Source organism: Protopterus annectens, chromosome 1.part1 (genome assembly GCF_019279795.1).
Source record: "Protopterus annectens isolate FY-2018-M chromosome 1.part1, PAN1.0, whole genome shotgun sequence".
Lineage (NCBI taxonomy): Eukaryota > Metazoa > Chordata > Ceratodontiformes > Protopteridae > Protopterus > Protopterus annectens.
Genome location: NC_056726.1, coordinates 1,429,663,390 through 1,429,686,873, shown reverse-complemented (window position 1 = coordinate 1,429,686,873; position 23,484 = coordinate 1,429,663,390). Strand labels below are relative to the sequence as shown.

The 23,484-nt window shown below is 39.7% G+C and overlaps 1 protein-coding gene across 1 annotated transcript in view; it reads left to right on the top strand.

The window, feature by feature from the left end:
• Positions 1 to 23,484, top strand: part of LOC122816347 (deleted in malignant brain tumors 1 protein-like) — a 144,727-nt gene that overhangs the window by 17,854 nt on the left and 103,389 nt on the right. Inside the window, exon 2 of the mRNA XM_044089081.1 lies at positions 17,981 to 18,289. Coding sequence (XP_043945016.1) covers positions 17,981 to 18,289 — 309 coding nt within the window. The remainder of the gene's footprint in view (positions 1 to 17,980; positions 18,290 to 23,484) is intronic.

Genomic DNA, 23,484 nt, shown 5'->3' with positions numbered 1-23,484 from the left:
AGGCAGCATATGACATATATTTGAGACCCTTTATCCTCTTGGTGAGGTACCTTTGAGGTCTTTCTAACTGCTGCAGGTGTCAGGTAAGGTACATCCCAAATGAGGCATTGTACTAGATTATGGGTCTGATAAGAGAACAGTACAGGGGCACAATGACCTCTGTTGACGTAGATGTGAATCCTTTCATGATATGGTGTCCAATATAGATAGTCTTCCTAACCACATTGGCAATGTGAGTGTCACATAACAGGTTACTGTCCACTTGTGTCCCTAGGTCCCTGATTATACCTTCCATACATAATGGTTTACCACCTATGTGGTAATTTGTGAGTACCTTGCTTGGTATTTGGTGGGCCATTCATACTGTCCAGTGTCTTCAGGACATCTGGGTGGGGTTCCTGTGTGTGAGAGTGTGGTCTGTAGCATGCTACAGACTGTACAGCAGTTTTGCCAATGGTTAGGTGCACATGGGTGGTCTCCGATGCTTCGTGCATTGTCAGTTACCTGAACGTATGGGTGTCTGTGCTGCATATGGATACTCCCCCTCCTTTTATGTTTTGGTCCAGGTTTTGGGGCCATAACGCATAATATGAGGTATTACCTGGTAGTGCTGGTGTGCTGTCAGTAGGCTTGCAGCAGGTTTCTGTCACTGCACAGACATCGATGTTCTCCATACTGGGGAGGGCCTCAGGAGCATGCATATTGCGGTTTACATGTCTGGCATTGGTCAGCATTATGCTTATGTTTCTTACCACTTATGTTTTCTACGGTGGTGGGTTAGTCTTTTCAGCCTTGCCTACGTAAGGCTCTATGGAGGTGGCAAAAGCCTTATCCAATATCCAGATGCCCAGGGGTAACAGGTGCAAGCCATCCCTGGAACAGCAGCATGGCTTGTCATGCATGACATCCCAAGCAGACAGACATTAGATCCTCTTGGAATGACAGCAGTAATTGTGCCACCTGTTAAAGCTGATCATTCTGTGCTTGTTCTGTGGCATCTTTCTTGGTGAGGGTAGGATGCTGCAAACGGGCAGTGTCATACTGGCCTGGAGTACATACTCAGAGAGCAATTTACACCAGCATGGACAATGACTGCATCATATTTCCACTTGCTTTGGGGTGACCTGCATACTTGTGTTGTGTGGCGTATTGTAGCAGCCTACAGGCAGCTTACTGTACCCTTTCCCTTGTTCAATCTGGTGAGCAGGACTGCAGTGTGTCTACCTATAGAGTCACCTATTACAACTGTATCAGGCATGTTGTTTCTCCTTCTGGCCTGTGACTGTTTGGCACACCAGCTTTGTGTACTATGTGTTGCATGTGCTATGTTTGGAGGTTGTGGTTGCTTGGAGTCTGCTTTGGAGGCCTCTGTTGGTGTGGTGTGTTTGTAATTAAGGCCTCTAGGAATGTTTTCCTGTGTTTATGTGTTTGGTTTGCAGTTGTGATAGGTCTATGTGGGACTGAGTTTGTGGTGTGTGTGGTTACCTTCTCCTCCTGACTAGTTTTGGCAGTACTGAGTTGAGGGAGCTCAGCCTCTGGTTTGGATAAATGGTTGCATCTCTTACATATATTTGTATTTCTTGGGGGGAGTTGAGGGTTGTCTGTGTACTTGGGGCAGGTGTAACATTGCCTCAGGATTCACAGATTCAACTTTTTGTAGCTGGCCTTAGTGGATTGTATGTGTGGACATATTTTATTGCCATACTACTGATCAGTGATTACTTCCCTTTTTATGTTTGCTCTATCATGTAGTAGCTTCCTCATTCTCTTGCATGGTTTGGTAATGGCTGGAGTCCAGCATGCCAGATGCCTGTGTGTATGGCATTGTGTCTTGTTGTTATTTGTGATTGCATAATCCAAGCATTCCTGGCTGTGTTCATGGAATGCCTGTATAACAGGTTCTGAGGTATGGCCCATATTTTGCACCTGCACAGGGCCTTTAATGGATTACATATCAGTTTGGAGGGGTGCAACTTATGCTTTACACACGTTTTTCACTGTGGTTTGTTTTTCACTGTGGTTTTCTGGCCAGGGACTGTGGTCAGGATGTGTACATCCACTGTGATTACTCTATGGTCTGGTCTTACCAGTGAGGGTTACACTTCTCATCTTGCCATCCAGTACCCACGTTGCTGATTATCACATCCAGTATGCTTATCCCTCTTGTGGAAGTGGTACGTTGTTCCTGGGCATTTTGGTTTATGGATTCTAGGAACTTTTCTCCTACAGTGTTGGAGCTAGTATAATGCTCCCAGTCTATGTCTGGATATTTTCAGTCAACCAATATAATGTGGTTTGGGGGGCTTGATATATTCATGTATTCCAACATAGGCCAGGTGCAGTTCCTGGTGTTAGGATGGTAGTCTGTAGCAGGCTATAAACTGGGAAGCAGTTTTAGTCACTGTTACTTGACCATGGCTAGTCCATGCTGCTTCTTGTTGTGGTACCAACATGGGGGTGTGGTTATCCTTGACAATTATTGCTAGTCACCCTCCTTTTGTAGCTTGTTCCATGTTTTGAGACTGTACAGCACAGTATGAGGTGTAACCTGGTATTGTTAGGGTGCTGTTGTGAGCCTTGACCAAGTTTTCTGTTACAGGACAGATATCAACATTCTCCATACTGGGTGAGTTTACACTGCACGCATCTTGCTGTTTAGACTTCTGGCACTGGGTAGCATTACATCTAGGTTCTTATCCCTTGGGGTACGTATGGAGGTGGGTTTGTGTTTTGAGCCTTACCTATTCAGGGCACGCTGTGGGTAATGACAGCCTTTGCCTGTATCCATGAGACCTGGACTGATAGGTGCATGCCACCCCTAGCAGGTGGAGCATCATGTCATGCTCAGCATGTCATCCCAGGCTGGTACACATTGGATCCCCTTTGACTAACTGCAATACTGCAGCCAATTATTGCAATTGATCATCCCATCATCGTATTGTGGCATCATGCTTGGTGAGGGTAGGATGTTAGTCAGGGTCCTCAAGTGTGCATATACTACATGGTGTTACATAACTTAACACATGGCATTCATGCCTCAGGTGGTGCTGCAGGGCTGCCTCTGTCGGATGCACATATTGCACTCCCTGTACATGTTTGAGAGCAGGTTATGTCATTTTAGGCATCCATGTTATTATATGAGTGAGTCAGAGAGGGATATCATTCCCAGGGTTCCTACTGAGCCAGTGTATGTGCTATGTGTTGCCTCTTTGCCAAGGCCAAGGCATACTGGGCATGCCTCCTTCTGCCTACTGGGGCAGGCTCAGTTTGTTCCTCCTCTGAGTCAGGCTCTGCCTGTGATGGCCTTGGCAATGGTGGTGGGCTGTTTGGCCCGGCCCTATGCTGGTCCTGCTGCAGCTGTTTTTGCAAGATCATATTATGTAGCATAGCACATACCATGACAATTTGGGTACATGTAGTTGGTGAGTACTGCAAGGCTCCACCAGATGTGTCCAGACACCAGAACCGTGACTTGAGCAGCCCAAATACACGCTCTATTACATTACGTGTTTGTGCGTGTGCGTCATTATGGCATTCCTGTTCAGGTGTGTGTGTGTTTCTGATGTGCGTCATCAGCCACGGCTCCAGTGCATAACCTGCATCCCCCACTAGGTGTCTGTGTGGGATGTCCCCATTGGCAAATGTCTGGTACAGCTGCGTCAAATGCCAGATATGAGAATCATGGTAGCTCCCAGGGCAGCCAGCACACACATTCATTATTATGCCCTGGGCATCACACACGACCTGGCAGTTGATGGCGGGGAAGCCCTTGCGGTTAATGTAGGCCCTACCCCGCTCACCAGCTGGTGCTTTGATGCGTATGTGCGTGCAGTCTATTGCACCCACTATCTAAGGGTATTCTGCTATTTGCTGGAAGAGACGCATATTGCTGGCCAATACCTCACGGGCATTGGGGAAACATACATGATCACCGACATGTGCTGACATGGCATCCAGGAACTGGTGCAGTACCCTGGAGGCTGATGCCTGTGATATCCCCATCATATCACCAGTTGGTCTCTGGAAGGTACCTATTGCTAGTATTCTTAGGCCAACACATACCTTGGTTTCCACTGGGATGGGTTCCCCTCTGTTGGTTCTGTGTGTGAGGCGTGGCCTGCACAGCTTGACAATTTGCTGCAGGAGGTCTCTGTCCACTCTATAGCGCTCTACTATCTCCAGCTCATGTAACCCATGGTAGGTGACCCTGGGCCTGTACACTCATCTCTGTCTCCTCACTGTGGGTTGTCTGGCACCATCTGCATTTTTCAGTTTTCACTTCTAATAGCTTACTCCTGTCTTGCAGTGTTTCCTGAGAGAAACATCCTGCACTGCTGTTTGCAGAGTTTTAAGTGCTTGGCTGAGCTACTATTATGCCTGTGTAATTGCCTGCTTCTAATTGTTTTCACCTGCTAGCTCCAGAAGTATTCCCTGCTAGCTTCCTACTAATTCTGTTGCTTCCTTTTTCCTTTCTCTTTCCTCAGGGGGGAGCAACATGCATACTAGCATAAACACACTCACAGTGGCTTACACGCGTGCACACATGCTTACACGGTTCAGAATATGCTTATTCGGGTTAAAACATGCACACACCAGTGCAAACAGTCTTAGAAGTCGGCCAACACACTCCCACATGCTCAGTCTGCCTTACACTCGCACACACATGCTTACACGGTTTAGAATCGTCTTATTCAGGTTAAAATGCACGCACACCAGCGCAAACATTCTTACAAGTCTGCCAACAGACTCCCACATGCTCAGTCTACCTTACACGTGCGCACACTGCCCTACTCATGCTTCATGGTGCACACACGTGTGCATGCACGCCCAGCAAGAAACTATGGTGTTAGCAACAGTGTACACCTTCCATTTCTTGACTTTCCCATGCTTATCTTGTGGCACTCCTCTTTCCATGATATGTGTCTGACATCTGTCATGTAACACTGACCTCCAATTAACTTGTTTCTTTCTGCCATTCCCCCCTGTGATGTCACCTATCTCCTATTCTATTCCTCCCCCTTATGTATCTCTTACACTACTCAGAATGTGCTCATTTGCTATGTGACTGTGGGATTCAGTATCCTAACACTCATTTACATCAGATTGCCTACTAATGCTTAGTTACATGTTTTAGACTCAGCTTCCCCCCTTAGCAACCACTAAACGGTGGCCATGTTGTTTTTGGTCTGCTGGTCCCTGCATTGTAAATCCATGTATTGCATAAAACCCACATTTGTGGGTTTATAACTTTCATTTTTATGTTTTATATAGCACAGCCCGTTTGCGCAGGGCTGCGCTGCGTTTAAACAAATATTTATTTTTCATATTTGCATCAGGGTACCTTGCCTATGGCCACATATTTGGCCATTGGCATGCTGCCTGACACATATGCACCCTTTATTTGGAGCGGACATGGCTCCATTGTGATTTTTGCAGAAACGTACTCAGTTGTCAACTGAGTACATTTCTGCAGCTGAAACAGCTCTTACACGGGCTGCTTTGGGCTACGTGGATCACTAATCTACCTCATTTGCATGCCTTTCGGCTGCAAGTGAGGTGATTAGCATATCCACACCCACTCCATCTAAGAGACATTTTAGCTGGTCTCTTAAACGGACTTTAGGGCTGTTCCTGGATCACGAAGGCTGCATGGATTCTTACACTACTCTTAGACTAGTGCAAGCCTTCGTGAATCCTGCCCATTGAGTATAATAAGAAACCCTTTTATAGATACATAAGATGTGGATGGAGTAAAGACATACACATTTATAAACTCTGTGCAGATATTAAAATTTATTCTCAGACACAACTGATTATAGATATTGTGATGTCCGGCCAAAATCCCACTGGCTGCCACCAGTTGAATGTAACGTCCCTTACTATCCTGTGTCAATAATTAAAAAGCTTCAATCCCACTATTGACTCCAATGTGAGACTACAACTTAAACAGGATTAACATTTCTCAATTTTCCCCTAAAAGCACAAAATCAGTAATCTGGGACTGGATTGTATACTTTGTCGACCCTTAATGTATCTCCTTATTACACAGTTGAGAGCAATCTGTCCCAGTTTAAGACCTCTGATGCACTCACACTCAAAGTCAATTTAAATCTCACACATCCAAGCACTTCTGGGAAAGCCTGATACAGATTTCCAGCTGTGTCCCTTCCCCAAAATAATACGGTAATGCTGACACCAATCAGCATGTCTTTATGACCTTCTAAAAGGATGTTCAGTTATGAAAATTAAATATGAAAATAAATGATAGCTGTGACTAGAAGTGACTAGGCCTTTGAACTGCCCTGGGGAGTATCAAATAGGTATAAGCACTCTCTCATCTCTAAAGAACACATTGATTTCCAGCCACAATATAAAGTAATGGAAAATATTTAGTTATAAGTAAAATGATTACAAGAATGTACATCATTAACTTTCAATAAACACCAGAATTCAGTCACCAGAAATGTAAAATTAAACTGTAGGATAGTAGTCCATCATTCTAGAAAAAAACTCTAACTGAGTAAGTAAACGTTCCTAATCTAACTAGAGAATACTGTCCTCGATCTAATCTAATACATAACAGCAAGACAAAGGCAGGCTTACACTTTTTGATGAGTTCTCTTTTGTTCAGGTATCACTGCGCAGCACTGTAACTGACTGCAACTCTTCACAAATTGCTGCTCTTCACAAACTGTTCAGCACTTAACTAACTGCACAGTTTAACAGTCTCAACTGTCATAATTTAAAAAAATAAAAGTCACCTCTTTGAAAAAGTTATTTTTCCTGTCAATCAGCTGTTGAAATAATCACCTAGCAACCAGGAGCATTATAATGACTTCACCTACTTTTCAGCTGATTCTCCATAGTTTGTACGTTACAATGTCCTCACACACATGTGCAATTAGAAATGTTTCAAAACACCAACAGATTCTTTAAACGTTATGTTTATAGGTTCATAGGTAGGTACTAGGCTATTGGCCTTAGGGCCTATATAAACCTAGCCAAAGGTACCCTGGCTTTTGCCACCCAAGAAAATTATTGTCATGTGCCACTGTCGAGCAGAGCCACAGAAGTGATCCCTGGGGTGAATTTCCTATCTCCCATCCAATCATCAAGATTTTTCTTGAACAGTGCTAATGAGGAGCTTTGTTTGATATAGATAGGTAGTTTGTTCCAGAGTATGGGAAGTCTCTGGGACAGGAATCTATCCCTCCAGCATGTTCTGTTGGAGGGATAGATTCCTGTCTCAGAGACTTCCCATACTTAGACAGGGAAATACTCAACATTTAAAACTTATTTACATTTTCACACTTAGGCATGCTAGCATACAATACAAGTTAAGCTGAGAATATGCACAAACCTCCTGCCAGACATGCTACCACAGATGACAATGTTTTCAGTTTCTTCACCCCCCCCCTGCCCCATGACTCAAGCATCATTTTCAGGTGACCCTTGAAAACCGATGCTTGAGAAAAATGGGTCTGTCTGGTAATATCAACCCACTTCTCTCCTAGGCAACCCACCTGCATTGGCATTATTAACCCCACTGCAGTGTTATCTTTTTGCAGACACTTGACTGAGCACACAGCTGAGAATATGCACAAATCTCCTGCCAGACATGCTAACACAGATGACAGTGTTTTCAGTTTCTTCACCCCCCCCCCCCCATGACTCAAGCATCATTTTCAGGTGACCCTTGAAAACCGATGCTTGAGAAAATGGGTCTGTCTGGTAATAACCCATTTCTCTCCTGGGCAATCCACCTGCATTGGCATTATTAACTCCACTGCAGTGTTATCTTTCTGCAGACACTTGACTGAGCACACGCCCCCCACCCCATAATCCAAGCCATCTACCTGTACAATAAATTCTTTATTGTAATCTGGGTTAGCTAACACTGGGGGCCCTCCCAAAATCTCTTAGTTTTTGGAATGCCTGTTGACAATCTGTAGCCCACACTATCTTGTAATTTATTCTTCCTAGTTGGGTCAGTAAGGGGTGCAGCTATGGTACTGTAATTGGGCACAGATTTTGTATAGTACCCCACAATCCCTATAAATGCTCTCCCCTTGTTTCTTAGTAACAGGAACTGGCCACTCTTGAATAGCTTCCACCTTGACAGGTTCAGAGCTATTTGTACCACTTCCCACTCTGTGTCCTAAGTAAGTGACCTCTGCCATACCCACTTGACACTTACTGGGTTTAACGGTTAAGTCGGCCCTAGTAAACTATCTAAGACCTCCCTTGCACATTGATCTGCCCGTAGCATAGTCTTCAATATAGAGTTTAACCTCTCCACTACACCATTAATCTGGGGATGGTAGGGGGTGGTCATGAGATGTTTCACCCCACAATGCTTCCACAAACAAGTCAGCATGGCTGACATGCAGTTACTACCTCGGTCAGTCAATATTTCCCATGGAAAACCTACCATTTGTCACCTTCTTTGCCTCAATAGATGACAGAACCAATGCCACAGGATATCTGGTAGCATATTCTACTACCAACAAGATGTATTTCTTTCCTGTAGAAATTGGGGTACTCAGGGGTCACAATATATCCAAGACCATTCTCTGAAACGGCTCTTCGATAACAGGCAAAGACATTAACAGAACCTTAGCTTTGCTCCCTCCTTTACCAACTTTTTGGCACTCTTTACAAGTCTTACAATATACTACAACACCCCTTGCAATCTCAGGCTGACGGAAATTTTGCATAATACATCTTTTAGTAAGTCTTATGCTGATTTGACCTGAAAAAGGAATGTCATGTGCTCTGTCTGAAAGTGACAGACAGTAAGCTCTAGACATTACCAACTGCTGTATTACTTACCTTCTAGGCCACATCCAGGATTCCACTCCCTGCACAACAGACCTTTATTCCAGTATACAGACCCTCCTCATCTTTGAGTCTCAGGTGCCTCCTTAGCCATCTCCCTCAAGATTTGTAACATAGGATCCATAAGTTGAACCTGTCTCAGCTGTACATGTCTGACCCACCCAAACTCCCTTTCCACAGGAAGCCTAGTATCTTCCAATAGCTGTACCTCACTGTCACTCTGAGTACTATGACTCACATCCATCCTTGCAGTCACTGTGTCCAAGGGAACATCAGTACTTCCCAGCAGCTGTGGCTCACATTCATACTTACTGCTACAGGATAACACCTTCTATGAAACAGTCACCACACTAGTCCCAGCTTTAGGTATGAGATCCATCTGGTTTTCTCCCAGACTACTGGACCTACATGCCTGTCTCCCGGCCTGACTATGTGTCACTGCATTCACACAAGGCACTGCATCATTACAGTCATTGCTTATCAGGACATCTGCAGGAATATTCTCAAACACAAGTTTCCCTTCCACAGGAAGCCTAGCAACTTCCAACAGCTGCACCTCACTGTCACTCTGGGTACCACCACTCACCTCCATCTTCACAGTCTCCATGTCCAAGAGAACATCAGTACCCACAAGCAGTTATGGCTCACATTCAGACTTACTGTTACCAGATATCACCTTCTTTGAAACAACCACCATGCCAGTCCAAGCTTCAGGTATGAGATCTTTCTGGGCCTCTCGCATACTACCAGACCTACATGCCTTTCTCCAAGCCTGACTGCATGTCACTGCATGTACACAAGATACTGCATCTCAAAGTCATTCCCTATCAGGACAATTGCAGGAATATCCTCAAACACACCTACTTGCTTACTTCTTCTTCCACCCTCCCATTCAAGATGAACACTAGCCGGAGGTATTTGAATGGAGTCCCTCCCAATGTTCTGATTAGAGTGGACTGCCCAAACAAGTACTGCTTTTCTCTAACTATTGTGGGACTCATAATGCTTATGTGAGAAGCTGTGTCCCTCTTAGCAGTTACCTGTTTATCATCTAGTGATACTGGTTATACATTTTGGTGATAATTTAGCACCCCAGTTATTTCTAAACAACTTACCACTGGCAGTTTGTCATCACCACTTGCTGGCTCCTTCACTGTTGGTTTCTCACCTTGCTTCAATGGACATTTGACTGCTATGTGTCCCCTCTGGTTACACTTGAAACATCTAATCCCTAACCGTGCACTTGGATTAGTACTTTTCCCCATTACTGGTGTACTCTGTTGGAGTGGTTTAGACTGCCCCCATGGGTTCTTTATGTCCATGTGCAGCACTGGGTATCCCTTTCCTATGCAGTGGTGCTCTGCCTGCCAAGTTGATATCCCCTTTTCTCCCCAACTCCTCTGCAGTCTGCACGGTCTGCTTACCAGACTCATGTGTCATCAGACAAAGTACTGAGGGCTTCTTCCCTTACCAAAAGGTCCACCAGTCCCTCAAAATGGTGACCTAACACCCACTTACCCATCTGTAAAAGTAAGTACTTAAGTCAGCAATATAATCAAATACAGTTTCATGTGCCTGGCATCTATGTTCACAAAACTTTTTTTTCTATAAGCTTCATGTGTTAGTTTAAAAAAAACTAGAAGACAGTTCTTAATGTTAACATAATCCAAACAATCTATATCAGACAATTTTTACATGGCTAGAACAGTTTTAACATTGAGTAAGGGAGTCCGGAGCCAAAGTCAGAGCTCATGGTCAGCATCATACTGTCTACATACCCTCCCAAAAATATGAATAAAAATATCAAAGTCATCCCCATCACTGTACTGAGGAAAAAGTTTACTGAGCTTTACAACTTCCAGGGTCTGGTTATACCCTTCCCTTCCACATTACCTCCATGACCTTCTTGAAGGGTAAGATGCTCCACTTCATGCCTGCACTGTTACTGATTCTCCTCACACTCACATTTTCCTCAGCTTCTAAATGTTTGACATGCAGTTCATGTTATTGGGCTTCCAGATGCAGTCTCTCTCCTGATTCAATTTCAAGATGTTTGGTTTCCAGTTCATGTTGATGCTGCTTCTCCTCAACCGATAGACATTGCAATTGCTCCTCAGACTCCTGTTTTTGGGCTTCCAGGCACAGTTACTTCTCAGTCTCTAGACATTTGCCCTCCAGGCACAGTCTATCTAACTCCAGATGTATTCTCAGGTCCTCTGAAGAAAATGTGGATGGTCCTGCCTCGGCAGGCTGCACATCACCAGCACCAAACTGGATATCCTTCAACCGGCTGATCTGAGCTGTGGCTGCAGCCAAGGCTGAAATCTTTGCTTCCTTGGTCAGGTTGGCATGCATGCATCCTCTGACTTCATACTCCTTAGCCAAATGGATCTTTAATAGCTAGTTAAAATCTTCTGCTGACATCCATGCCTGCTATTCCTAACTATCTAAATTAAAAAAAAAAAAAAAAAAAACATAAATAAAACTGTGCACACCTTAATGACAACTACTACAAGCTACTGAAAACCAATTAAAAATACCACACCGTTGGCACCAATAATGTGATGTCCAGCCAAAATCCCACCAGACTGCCACCAATTAATTGTGATGTCCCTTACTATCCTGGGTCAGTAACTAAGGAGCTTCAATCCTCCAATGTGAGACTGTCACTTAAACAGGAGTATAATTTCACAGTTTTCCCAAACAGCATAACAGGAACATGCTCACTAATCTTGGACTGGACTGTATACTTCTATCCAGCCATAAGGTAACTCCTAAATATACACTCTAGAGCAATGTGTCCCAGTTTAATACCTCTGAAACACTCACACTCAAAGTATATTTAAATGTTGCACATCCAAACACTTCCAGAAAAGCCTGACACAGATTTCCAGCTGTGTCTCTTCCCAAAATAATATGGTAATGGTGCCACCAATCAGAATGTCTTTATGCCCTTCTAAGAGGGTGTGAAAATTAAATATAAAAATAAATGATAGCTATGACCAGAAGTGACCAGGCCTTCAAGGTGACCTGGGGAGTATCCAACAGGTATAAGCGTGCTCTAATCTCTAAAGAACACACTGATTTCCAGCCACAATATAAAGTAATGGAAAACATTAAATAATAAGCAAAATTATGTAAATCAATAACTTTCAATAAACACCAGAATTCAATCACAAGAAATGTAAAATTAAACTGTAGGATAAAAGTCCATCATTCTAAAAAAACCTCTAGCTGAGTAACTAAACTTTCCTAGTATAACTAGAAAACACTATACCTGATCTAATCTAACACATAACAGCAAGACAAAGGCAGGCTTACAGTTTTTGGTGAGTTCTCTTTTCCTCGGGTATCACTGCACAGCACTGTAACTGACTGCAACTCTTCACAAACTGCTGCTCTTCACAAACTACTCAGCACTTAAGTAATGGAACAGCTTAACAGTCTCAACTGTCTTAATTTAAACAAATAACAGTGGGCTGTTTGAAAAAGTTAATTTTCCTGTCAATCAGTTGTTCAAATAATCACCTAGCAACCAGGAACATTCTAATGACATTACCTACTGTTCAGCTGATTCTCCACAGTTTGAACTTTAGAAAGTCCCTCACAAACATGTGCAGTTAGAAATGTATCAACACATTGACAGATTATTTAAACATTTTGTTTAAACAGGTAAATACTCAACATTTAAAATGTATTTACATTCTCACAATTAGTCATGTTGACATACAATACATGTTAATCTGAGAATATATACAAATGTCCTGCCAGGTATGCTAACACAGATGAGCGTGTTTTCAGTTTCTTCACAGATATATTTACAAAATCTTATGCAAAACAGTTTGGCTTCCCAAAGAGGTTGATAAGTTATCCTAATGACATCCAGGTAACCTCATTTACTGGAATCAAATTGGATTATATTGAAAAAGAACTGCAAAAACTGGATTGAAACAAAGCACAGGGAAGAGATGGAATTATTAATAATGACCTGAGAACACATCAACAAGAACTTACAGTACCATTATGTCTATTATTTACTAGGTCATATAAATATGGGGAGATTCCTTTAGACTGGAGACATGCACTTAATAAACCTGTATTTTATTGAAATGGGAGCAAGACAAACTCAGAGTCATATTGACCCTTACGTCTACTTTCATGTTGTGGAAAAAATAGTGGAGAAGGTAATATCCAATAAGTTATTTTCAGAATTAGATAGGCTGGGATGTGAAACCATATATCAGCATGTATATGCTGAAAGTAGATCTATTACCACCTGTAACATGGTATTCTATAACAATATAATAACAGCTATGAATGAAAAATTGTGCTGTGATGTAATTTATATAGATTTAACTTAAGCATTTGACAAGGTCATATATAAAAACACCAATCCATAAATTAGAACAACTAGCTATTGATGTACTCTTGAAAAGATGGACAGCTGCATGGCTTACAAATAAGAAATGGTAAGTATCATACAGCAACTGGATAGGTGAAATTCTTGGTTATAGTCAGGGTGTCTCACAGAGCTCTGTCCTAGGGCCTTACTTGTTTAGATTGTATCTTTCAGATCTAACATTTTCATCCGAGATCTTCTATGGTCTCTATGCAGATGACTTTCCATTAGGTAAATTGATTACATGTGTTACAGATAAAAAAGTTAAGATCTAATGTTTGGCATTTAAAATTACTTAAGGCCTATAAACTTAAAGGTATAACACCTAGGGGTCTGCATATTCGTACACAGCCATTGGTTGGGGAGGCTGATGATACATTAATAGCAGAATGGGCTGAAGCACAACAAGGTGCCATCATGCGTTTTGTTGAGATTTTATATTATTTTTATGAACACAGGGTGGCACATTCTATATATGTTTCTGAGGTTTGTGAGGTAGTTAAAAATTTGGAAGATCAGCCTATGTATCAATCGGCTTTTCAAAAGTTAAATAAGGATTTACTTGACTTTGAAAAACAACTCAGGGAAAGAAATTTAATAGAGATTTGAAAGACTATACATTGGGTAGACGTTTTGATCAGCAGAAAAGTGTTAAGTTTAACAGGCAGGATACCAATAATACTGGTTTAAAAAGGAAAAGACAGAGATCGATTCTGAAAAAAACTGGCAATAGCTTTATTGTGATACTTCTGGGGAGGATTCGTTCTCCTATACTGTTAGCAGTTTTTCAATAGCTCCCTCTGATGAAGCACCCACTTGTTATCACTTCTTTGTCACTGTTAGACAGAGGCACAGTATACTAACCTCGAAAAAGGGCATAGCAAAATAAATTTAAAATGGGTGGTGAAAGCCAAACACATTCTGGCTAGGCTTATAAATGCCCTAGGGCAGATAGCCTAGTATGAACCTATGAACCTATGAAAATGAAAAGAAACAGGAGTCACCAGCCCACAAAAGATGTGATGTAACTGTTTCTTCTGGTAAAGGACAAGATCAGTTACCCAACCCTTTAGGGTTAGAAGAAGGGATAGCAGAAAACATAAACCAAGTGGCATCTTTGGAAACATTGTTACATCTTCTGGTGCCCCATTAGACAGCGACTGTAATATACATAACTTCACTTCTGTGATTTTATCAGATGAAGTACAATTGCTTTATAAAGGGTTGAATTTTGTCCCTGATTTTGTAGTACCTGAAGATGTGTTTGTGAATGATGATGTCTGTTTCTGTAGAGTATTAAATCTTAAGCTACACTTTGGTAATACGGAATGAGTATTTTCGTCACATCATGATTTCAGGTTTCATAAATCTACACTGATTCCACCTCATAACAAATATGTGGATATTTTTCAGCAATGTGTCCTCAAAGATCTACATTTTAATTCTAGCTTATATGGGAATTTACTTATGAATAATTTAAATGCATCAGAAATTCAGGCTTTGGATAACCTTTGTCATAATAAAAATGTGGTCATTATTTCTGCAGATAAAGGGGGGCTGTGGTTGTTATGGACTGGTCTATGTATTTGGCTGAGGCAGAGAGGCAACTATCGGATGGTAGGTTTTATACTAGTATGGCCATCAATCCTATGCCAAAATTTAAAAAGGAGATTCTAGCCTTTTGTGAGGGTATAATTACCAAGCAAACTTTACACCATTTGACTGTTTTGGATCCATTGCCACAACAGCTTTATTTACTCCCTAAGATACATAAAGATTCATATTAGCCTACTGTGTCAGGGGATGGTTCCTTGACTGAACCCCTTTTTGCTGTTTTGACCACTAATCTCAAGCCATTGTTAAAAGGTGTTAGGGCTAGAATCTAGGACACTACCCAGTCTTTGAACATTATTTCTGAGATGCAGCTGTAATCAGGTTGGATTATGTGTACATTAGATGTTACATCATTTTACACTAATATACCACATTGGGCCGATTTGGCTGCATTGGAATATTGGCTTGACCGTATTCCTCTGTACAGTCCTGGTTTTAATACTTTTCTTATTTGCATTACGGAACATGTCCTTACGAAAAATGTGTTCTATTTCAAAGGCAACTGTTTTTTGCAACTTAAGGGTACAGCCATGGGTGCATCTTTTGCACCAATATCTGCAGATCTTTTTATGAGGTATTTAGAACAACACATCATTTATGATTACAAACATGATTTGTTTCTTGATGAAATTGATATTTGGAGAAGATATCTTACTGACTGCTGGTTGGTGTGGAGGTCAGATGCTGATTACCTTCAGGAGTTTGTTCAATATTTGAATGACAATAAATGGGGGATTCAGTTTACTGTACAACGCTGATTATATCTCATTTTTGGATGTTCAAATAAGCCAACAGCATGATGGTACTTTGGTAAGTGATACTTTTCGAAAGCATCCAGGTTCTAATACCCTATTACATGCATCGAGTTGCCATCCTAGACACATTATATATAATATTCCTAAATCACAATTTTAAGGATTCATAGGATTTGTTCTTCTGATGATACTTTTGCTACACAACAACAAAATCTTATTACTAGATTCTGTAACAGAGGATACTGCAAGTCACAAGTGGTTCACACTAGTAATCAAGTACAAACTTGTAATAGATATGACTTGTTACAATATCAACATAAAATAAATAAAAATAGTATTGTTAGATTTAATACTACTTCTGGGCGTAACACTCCTGCATTTATGAACCTGATTCAAAAACATTGGGACATCTTAATGGCTGAGGAAAGACTATCAAACATGTTGGGTCCTAGATGCCGCTTTTCATTCAGAAGAGGTAAGACATTGGGTGGGTTCTTTAATCATTATAAACACAAGATACAATTGAAAAATATGTCTCAAGGTACACTAGAAGGGGGCATATTGTTGGGTTGTGTCCCCTGTTGTCATTGTTCATTTTGTAAACATGTAACTCAGACCAAAGTATTCACTAGCAACAACACCCCCGCAATCTTTAATATTAACATTTTTGCTAATTGTAGCACCGATTAGGTCATATATCTTGCTACATGCACATGTTCGGCCTTTTACATAGGTCAAACATCACGTCTGTTCGGATTTTGTATATCAGAGCATCTTAGTAACATTAGAAATAAATGTCAGTTTAATGCTTTGTATAAACATACTATCAGACACCCAACAGCACATTTCAAATTTATTATCATTGACACAGTTTTAGGTAATAGAAACATGAAGGCTGAATGGCATGATATTCTGAATAAAAAAGAAATAGCCAGGATTATTAAATTAGGAGGAATTTTTCCCCTGGTTTGAATGAGCACCTTTAAATGTTAAATGGAACATAATGGTTGGACCTAATGTTGTGGAATAAGTACATATTGTGTCAAAGAAAATTTTTTATTACAACACACTGATGAAGGCCAAAGGGCCGAAACCGATTTGTTTCTCATTTTAGTGTATGGCTTAGACTAATTTATGTAGTCATTAAAATTAATTTAATGAATCTCTCATGGGAGTGCTGGTCATTTTGTTGTATTTGATTTTGGAGTGTTTTGGGCAGTTGCACCTGACGTACATGCGGAAGTTTTGAATGCTTACAGATAAAATATGTCTGCAAAAGAAGTTGACTAAATTGAACATTTGAGCACATGAGAATAATATGCTGATAAATATATCAAGAACTAATAAATTGAAAGGTGAATATTTAAAACAACACACAGTTATGGAAACTGGAGACTCATTTAAGGACCTGGGTATATGGATAGATCCAGCTATGGGTTTTTCTAATCATATTAAGCGATTGGTTAATGATATTTATAGAACTATAGGTTGTATAAAAAGATTTATAAATTCTAGGAAATCAGAAATTATGCAAGTCATTGTTTCCTAGTTACATTAGACCCAAACTTGAGTATGGAACAACAATATGGAAACCTTATAAGAAAACAAGCATGAGTAAACTGGAAAGAGTGCAGCAGAAATATACCAAAGGCATCCATGGATCTGAAAATTTAAGTTATTATGAAAGACTAAAATATCTGAACTTGTATAGTGTCTCTTATAGATATCTAAGAGGAAATCTTATTCAGGTATATAGGGCATTTAGAGACAACTACCTCTTGGAATGTTTGGGGTTATTTAAAAGTAGCACAGAGTCATCAGGCAACCTATGTAGAAGATTCTATAGGAATGAGAAGGGTGCCAATTGATTCTCTGACAGAGTAGGTGATGCATGGAACAGACTACCAAATTACATTAAAGCAAACACTAGTTTAGATATTTTTAAGAACAACCTGGACACTTATTATGGGAATAAGTGTTCTGGTATATTGGCAAACTAGAAGGGCATTAATGACTGTGCTAGAAATATTTCTATGTATGTATGTACATAAGATTATGTTTGTTGGAAGAATGGCCATGAAGAATACAGGACTTTTTAGAATGAAATTATCCATCTTCATTGAATAGGTAGAAGGTATTCAGGAACATGAAGGTCAGTCTCATAATAAGCAGAATGAATTATATAAGGACAGTGTAGCTATAGATAATGATTTAACTACCACCACTATCATTAACTTGGGAAACATCTTAAAATATTTTCTCAACATCATTTTATAATGATTAGAAGTAATGGAACTATTGTATAAATGACAGTAACAAGATGAGACACAAACATTTGTTAATGATTTTTATGCTTTTATATGTTGATTTTTAGCTGAATTACGTCTGGTAAATGGCCCAAATCCATGCTCTGGAAGAGTTGAAGTCTATTACAATGGTGAATGGGGTACAGTGTGTGATGATGGCTGGGACATTAATGATGCTAATGTTGTCTGTAGACAATTGGGATGTCGAAATGCCATTTCAGCTCCTCTCGGTGCTTACTATGGACAAGGAACTGGATCAATAATGATGGATGATGTAAACTGTCGTGGATCTGAATCTTCACTAAATCAGTGTTCTTTCAGCGGATGGAAACAACATAACTGCGGCCATTCTGAAGATGCTGGAGTTCAGTGCATAGGTATTTAAATAATCATTGCATAACTACTACATTATGCAAAACAATCAATAAATATTTCATTTCCTTTAAGCAATGTAGTTATATGAATGTTGTTATACCACTGTTAATCAAAACTGCAAATGAGAGGGCATAATGATTTATAGAATAACATAGACACCACTCTATTTTTTATCAGGTTTTCATTTTCCATAATCCTGAAAATATAAGGGTGTTGCTGCTCAGTACTAGGAGCCTAAACAAAAAACTGCACTCCCTACAAACAAAAAAAAATATATATATTTATATATACATATATATATATATATATATATATATATATATATATATATATATATATATATATATATATATATATATATATATATATATATATATATATATATATAAATAAATAGATATAGATATATATCTATTTATATATATATATATATATATATATATATATATATATATATATATGGATCTACCTTACAAGCTTGACACTTCACAAGATCGACATTTAAAACTACGAGACCAGAACAACAACAATCCACATATACGAAACTCCACATAATCGACATTACAGAACGTTGACTGCACATTAAACCAAGTAAATAACATTTACATGTTAAACAACTTTCCTGACAGTGCTATATTAAATTTGCAATCATCTTCTGATAATAATGTCATGTAATGAAAACTGATTCTACAGTTTAAGAAGTCTAGAAACTGCTTTCATAAATTCAATAGCTGTATAGTCCTGTCTGTTAGCTAATACATTCTGAAATCTGTTATGTCTTCTGTATGAGTTTCCTCTTTTTAGGAGACGGAACATAACCAGTGGAATTCCTGATACTTAGCTCGTCTATCCTGTTTTGCTCGCGGGTTATGCTGGACATTAATTTGTAAAGATTTGTACCCCTCTCGCCAACAAGACACTTCCGTCTCCTTTGCCACGCCTCCACGGTATTTTGCATGCGTGGTAAACACGAATCATTTAGTTCACTAATATTCCAGAATGTAATCGGAAGCAATGGTGGGAAACATATTGTAGATGTATTCCTAGTGTTGAACTTCCATGCTCTGCCATACACATACCAGTCCGAAAAGTATTTTAAAACATCTAGCCCTTCCTCTGGAAAGCCCTGTTTTAGTTCATCAAATGTAGATTGTACTTCTTCCTCTGTTAGAAATGAAAGGCCAACTAGAGTTTAACTGCAATTTGAAATGTGTTTGATGTGTTATAGAGATGTGCCAACCCTAACATTTGAATCTTTCTCCAAATATTTTGCGAGAAATGGAAGAGACAACCCTTGCATTTTGCGTTGGGGATATTTGCCCGAATACTTTTCAAAGCCGCAACTTCAAAGTCACACAAAACAAATCACACAGCCACTTGTAGATTCTGTTCTGCTAATAGATGGAATACACAATGCCACAGGTAACTGTAGCGTTTAAAAGATTTCTTTGATAGAAATGCATACACTAACTGAATGGACTTACTGTGACTACCGTATGTCACAAAAGCGTGGATTGAGTACAGCTGTTTGATGTTTACACCTTTTCGAAAGTAAGTGCCATCCATCATCCAGATGGTAGCGCTGCTTAAATCCTGTAGGTTCTAAAGTGTACTAAACACTGTAACCTTTGTATCTGTATTGCTATCAAACATTCCCTTACTTAGAAATGCACCATCCTTCAAAGGGAATTTTGTAAAATCTATGCTGTCTATGGTTAATTCCTCGCCTCCTTGACTGGGAATTCTTTTACGGCGAATGCGCCCAACTTGTTGAAGGAAAGCTCTTCTACATGGGATATTACAAACATTGTCTAGGGATGTGGAAGCAACAGCATCCTCTAAAATGAGGCATGGAGTGTCCCTACTAAACTGTGCTTGTGTTTTGACTTCATGGCACACCTGATATCTCTCCACTTCTGCTGGCTCAGAAGTGTGATTATGAGGTACGGATTTCTGTAGGATGTCACCATTAGGCATTAGTATAGTTGTCATTCTTCCTCTACACCCTTCAGTGATTTTGTATCTACATCCCCAATATCTCCTATTTTCCCTACATCTTTCTAGGTAGTAGATATAATTGTCTACTACCAGCAGATCTTTTCCTTTTTGGGATTTAATAGTGCTCTATGCACTACCAATTGTACCTGGTGATTCCATTATTTTATTGCTCTACCATAAATGGTGCATAGCACAACAGTAGTATGTACAGCCATTATTTTATAGTTTGGAATGGCGCGTAAATGTCGTTGATTTGAATTGTCAGTTATGTGGAGTTTCGTATATGTGGATAGTTGTTCTTGTGGTCTCGTCGTTCTGAATGTCGATCTTGTGAAGTATCGAGCTTGTAAGGTAGATCCATATATAAATATATATATATATATATATATATATATATATATACACACACACACACACACACACACACACACACACACACACACACACACACACACACACACATACACACATATATATGTGTATGCATTATTAAGGTAACCTGGTTCAAAATGAATATGATCACTCCCTTAGTGCAAGCATTCAATGCTTACCACACATTCAGGCCCACCACACTAGATCAAGGCACTAAAGGCAGTGGTGTCTCCATATTCTTAAAAAACATCTCTAGACTCATTAGATAAGATAATTCAACTTGCTTTTAGCAAATCACTTTATCATATCATAGCTAACTATAGAATCCTCTCAGTGTCCCCCTTAGATCATATTTCTTACCTCACTAGTATATATACATAGTACCTATGCATTAAACCAAACACTGTTCTCTCAGGAGACTTCAACTACCTCTTCAATAACTGAGTGAACTATAAAACATCAAACATGTATACTGAGAAAATTCTGGACTTCATCAATACAAACTCTGTGAACCAGCTAATCTGTACCACAAAAAAGGGAGCAATAAAATCCTAGACTTGTCACTTATCAATGAGGGCAGCTTTGCTTCCCATGAATTATCACTTCCATTCTGGTCATATCAGACCTAAGATCAGTCACATTCACCATTTGATTAATGATAGAAATATTATTTTGATATTTACAGATTATGCAAAGGCTGATCTATTCAGAGATAATATGAAGGCTAATTTGTTAAAATTGAGTGATGTCTTGATTTAATTCAGAATAATCTTCTAATCTGATGATTTCATTGTTTATGTGGAATTATTTACTGTCAGATTTTCTGCACATAATCACAAATAGATAGGTGCATATGTTTCCCTCTGAAGTAAATACAATGCCAAATTTAAGAATAAAGTTCTGTAATGGAGCTCAGATATAAACAGGCTCTGTAATAAAAGAAAAAAAAAACACATTGCAAACAACAATAAATTAAACTGTCAATATGTTTAAATTGTTCTTGCTAAACTTATCGTGGAACTCTGGACCCTGATCAAATTAACTAAAGCACGTATGAAACAAAATAGCCACCCAGGTGAAGGTTATCGACAAAGCCTTCTTTAGCTATGTTAGAAACCTCACAAACAGAGTGAACAGCACTGTGTCAAGCTAGTAGTAAATTATATCACATACTCAGATCCAGAAGACATAGCCAATCTACTAGTGGACAAATGTAGCTCAAACTTTGCATCCTTTCCCCCTCCTGTATTCTCAGATTGCATACCTACATCTACACCTCCCCCTCAAATCTCCAAAAAACAAGTCCTCAAGGCAGTACCCATGGCTAAGAACCCTATCTTGAAGCCAGATTACATACTGGCCTATCTACTGGTCAGTCTGAAACAGGACTTGTCAGACACTATATAGAGGCTATTCAATATCAGCCTTCACACAGGCTTCATGGCGGTTGACAACAACAGTCATCTACCTTACACATAGATGGGGCATCAACTGGACCAAGTAATTATAAACCCACAAGCCTGAACAGACTCACCTGTAAGGCTACAGAATGGATCATTATGGAATTAATAAATAAGGGCATAGAGAACCTACAAACTCTTGACCAAAGCCAGTTTATGTTAGGGGAGATCCTGTATAATTAACATGGTTGACTTTTTCAAGAAGGTTACTGAAGCAACGGATGAGGGCAAATCAATACACACTGCATATCTAGACATTGAAAAGGCATTCAACACATCCCACATTCAGGCATGACAGATAAGCTCTCTCAATTAAATGTAAACCCTTATTTAACTCATTGGATAGCAAAATGACTCACAAATAGAACCCATGAAATTAAGTTGGGAGGTTCTGCCTTCTCCAATCACTAGTGGTGTACCCCATGGTTCAGTCTTTGGGAAATCTGTTTATGACATTTGCTTCTAACAAGTCAAACCAAATGTTAAGGCTTTCTGATTGACTAAGACTAAATCTGGTGACATTATAAATTCCTCAAAGGATGCTAAAATCCTCCAAGGGGACCATTCCTAATCAGAAAGCCACTGACAAACCTGTGGACAAGAGCTAAATGACAAGAAATGCATAACTGTATACTTTAGCAAGCAGGAACACCCTTGCAAACTATCCCCTTAACAACACACCTCTGAAAGTTGATCCTGTAGTCAAGGTTCTTGGAATCTGTATTGACAATGAACTGACCTTTGATTACCACATATCCAGTATTGTAAGGAAGTCCTCCTTCATTGCAGAACTTATATCTAAAGATATGGCATGCAGGTCCAAAGATGTAACCATTCATCTGCATTCAGTTATCATTAGGTCTTTTGATAAGTTCCTATCCAAGCACTCAGCATCGCTGCAATCACTTTCTCAAAAAACAAATCAAGGGCTTAAATCATAAAATCCCTCAGTATCAAACAGTATCTTCTCAGTATTATATAGTATATTCTCAGTGTCATTTAAGTTATAGAGAGGCAGCCACTGCTTTGCATAATGAGTATCAGCAAGCTATATTCTGTCTTACCTATTACACATTCCCAAATCCAATGGTATCATAAATACCCACTCAAAGAATATTACTCTCTTTTGCAAAATAAGTAAAACATGTTTGGAGGGGTAGGTGTGAATCACAGGAAATACCACTTTATTCCACTCTGTGTACAGTAAAGTACTTGTCTTATTCTATTCAAATGTAATTTGGACAAATGGATGTTTAACCACAACTTTCTCTTATTCTTTTCAAATGTAATTTGGACAAATGGATGTATAACCACAGCTGTATCCTGGTTCAACATCCCTATCACTCATGCATAGAGGAATATGTACA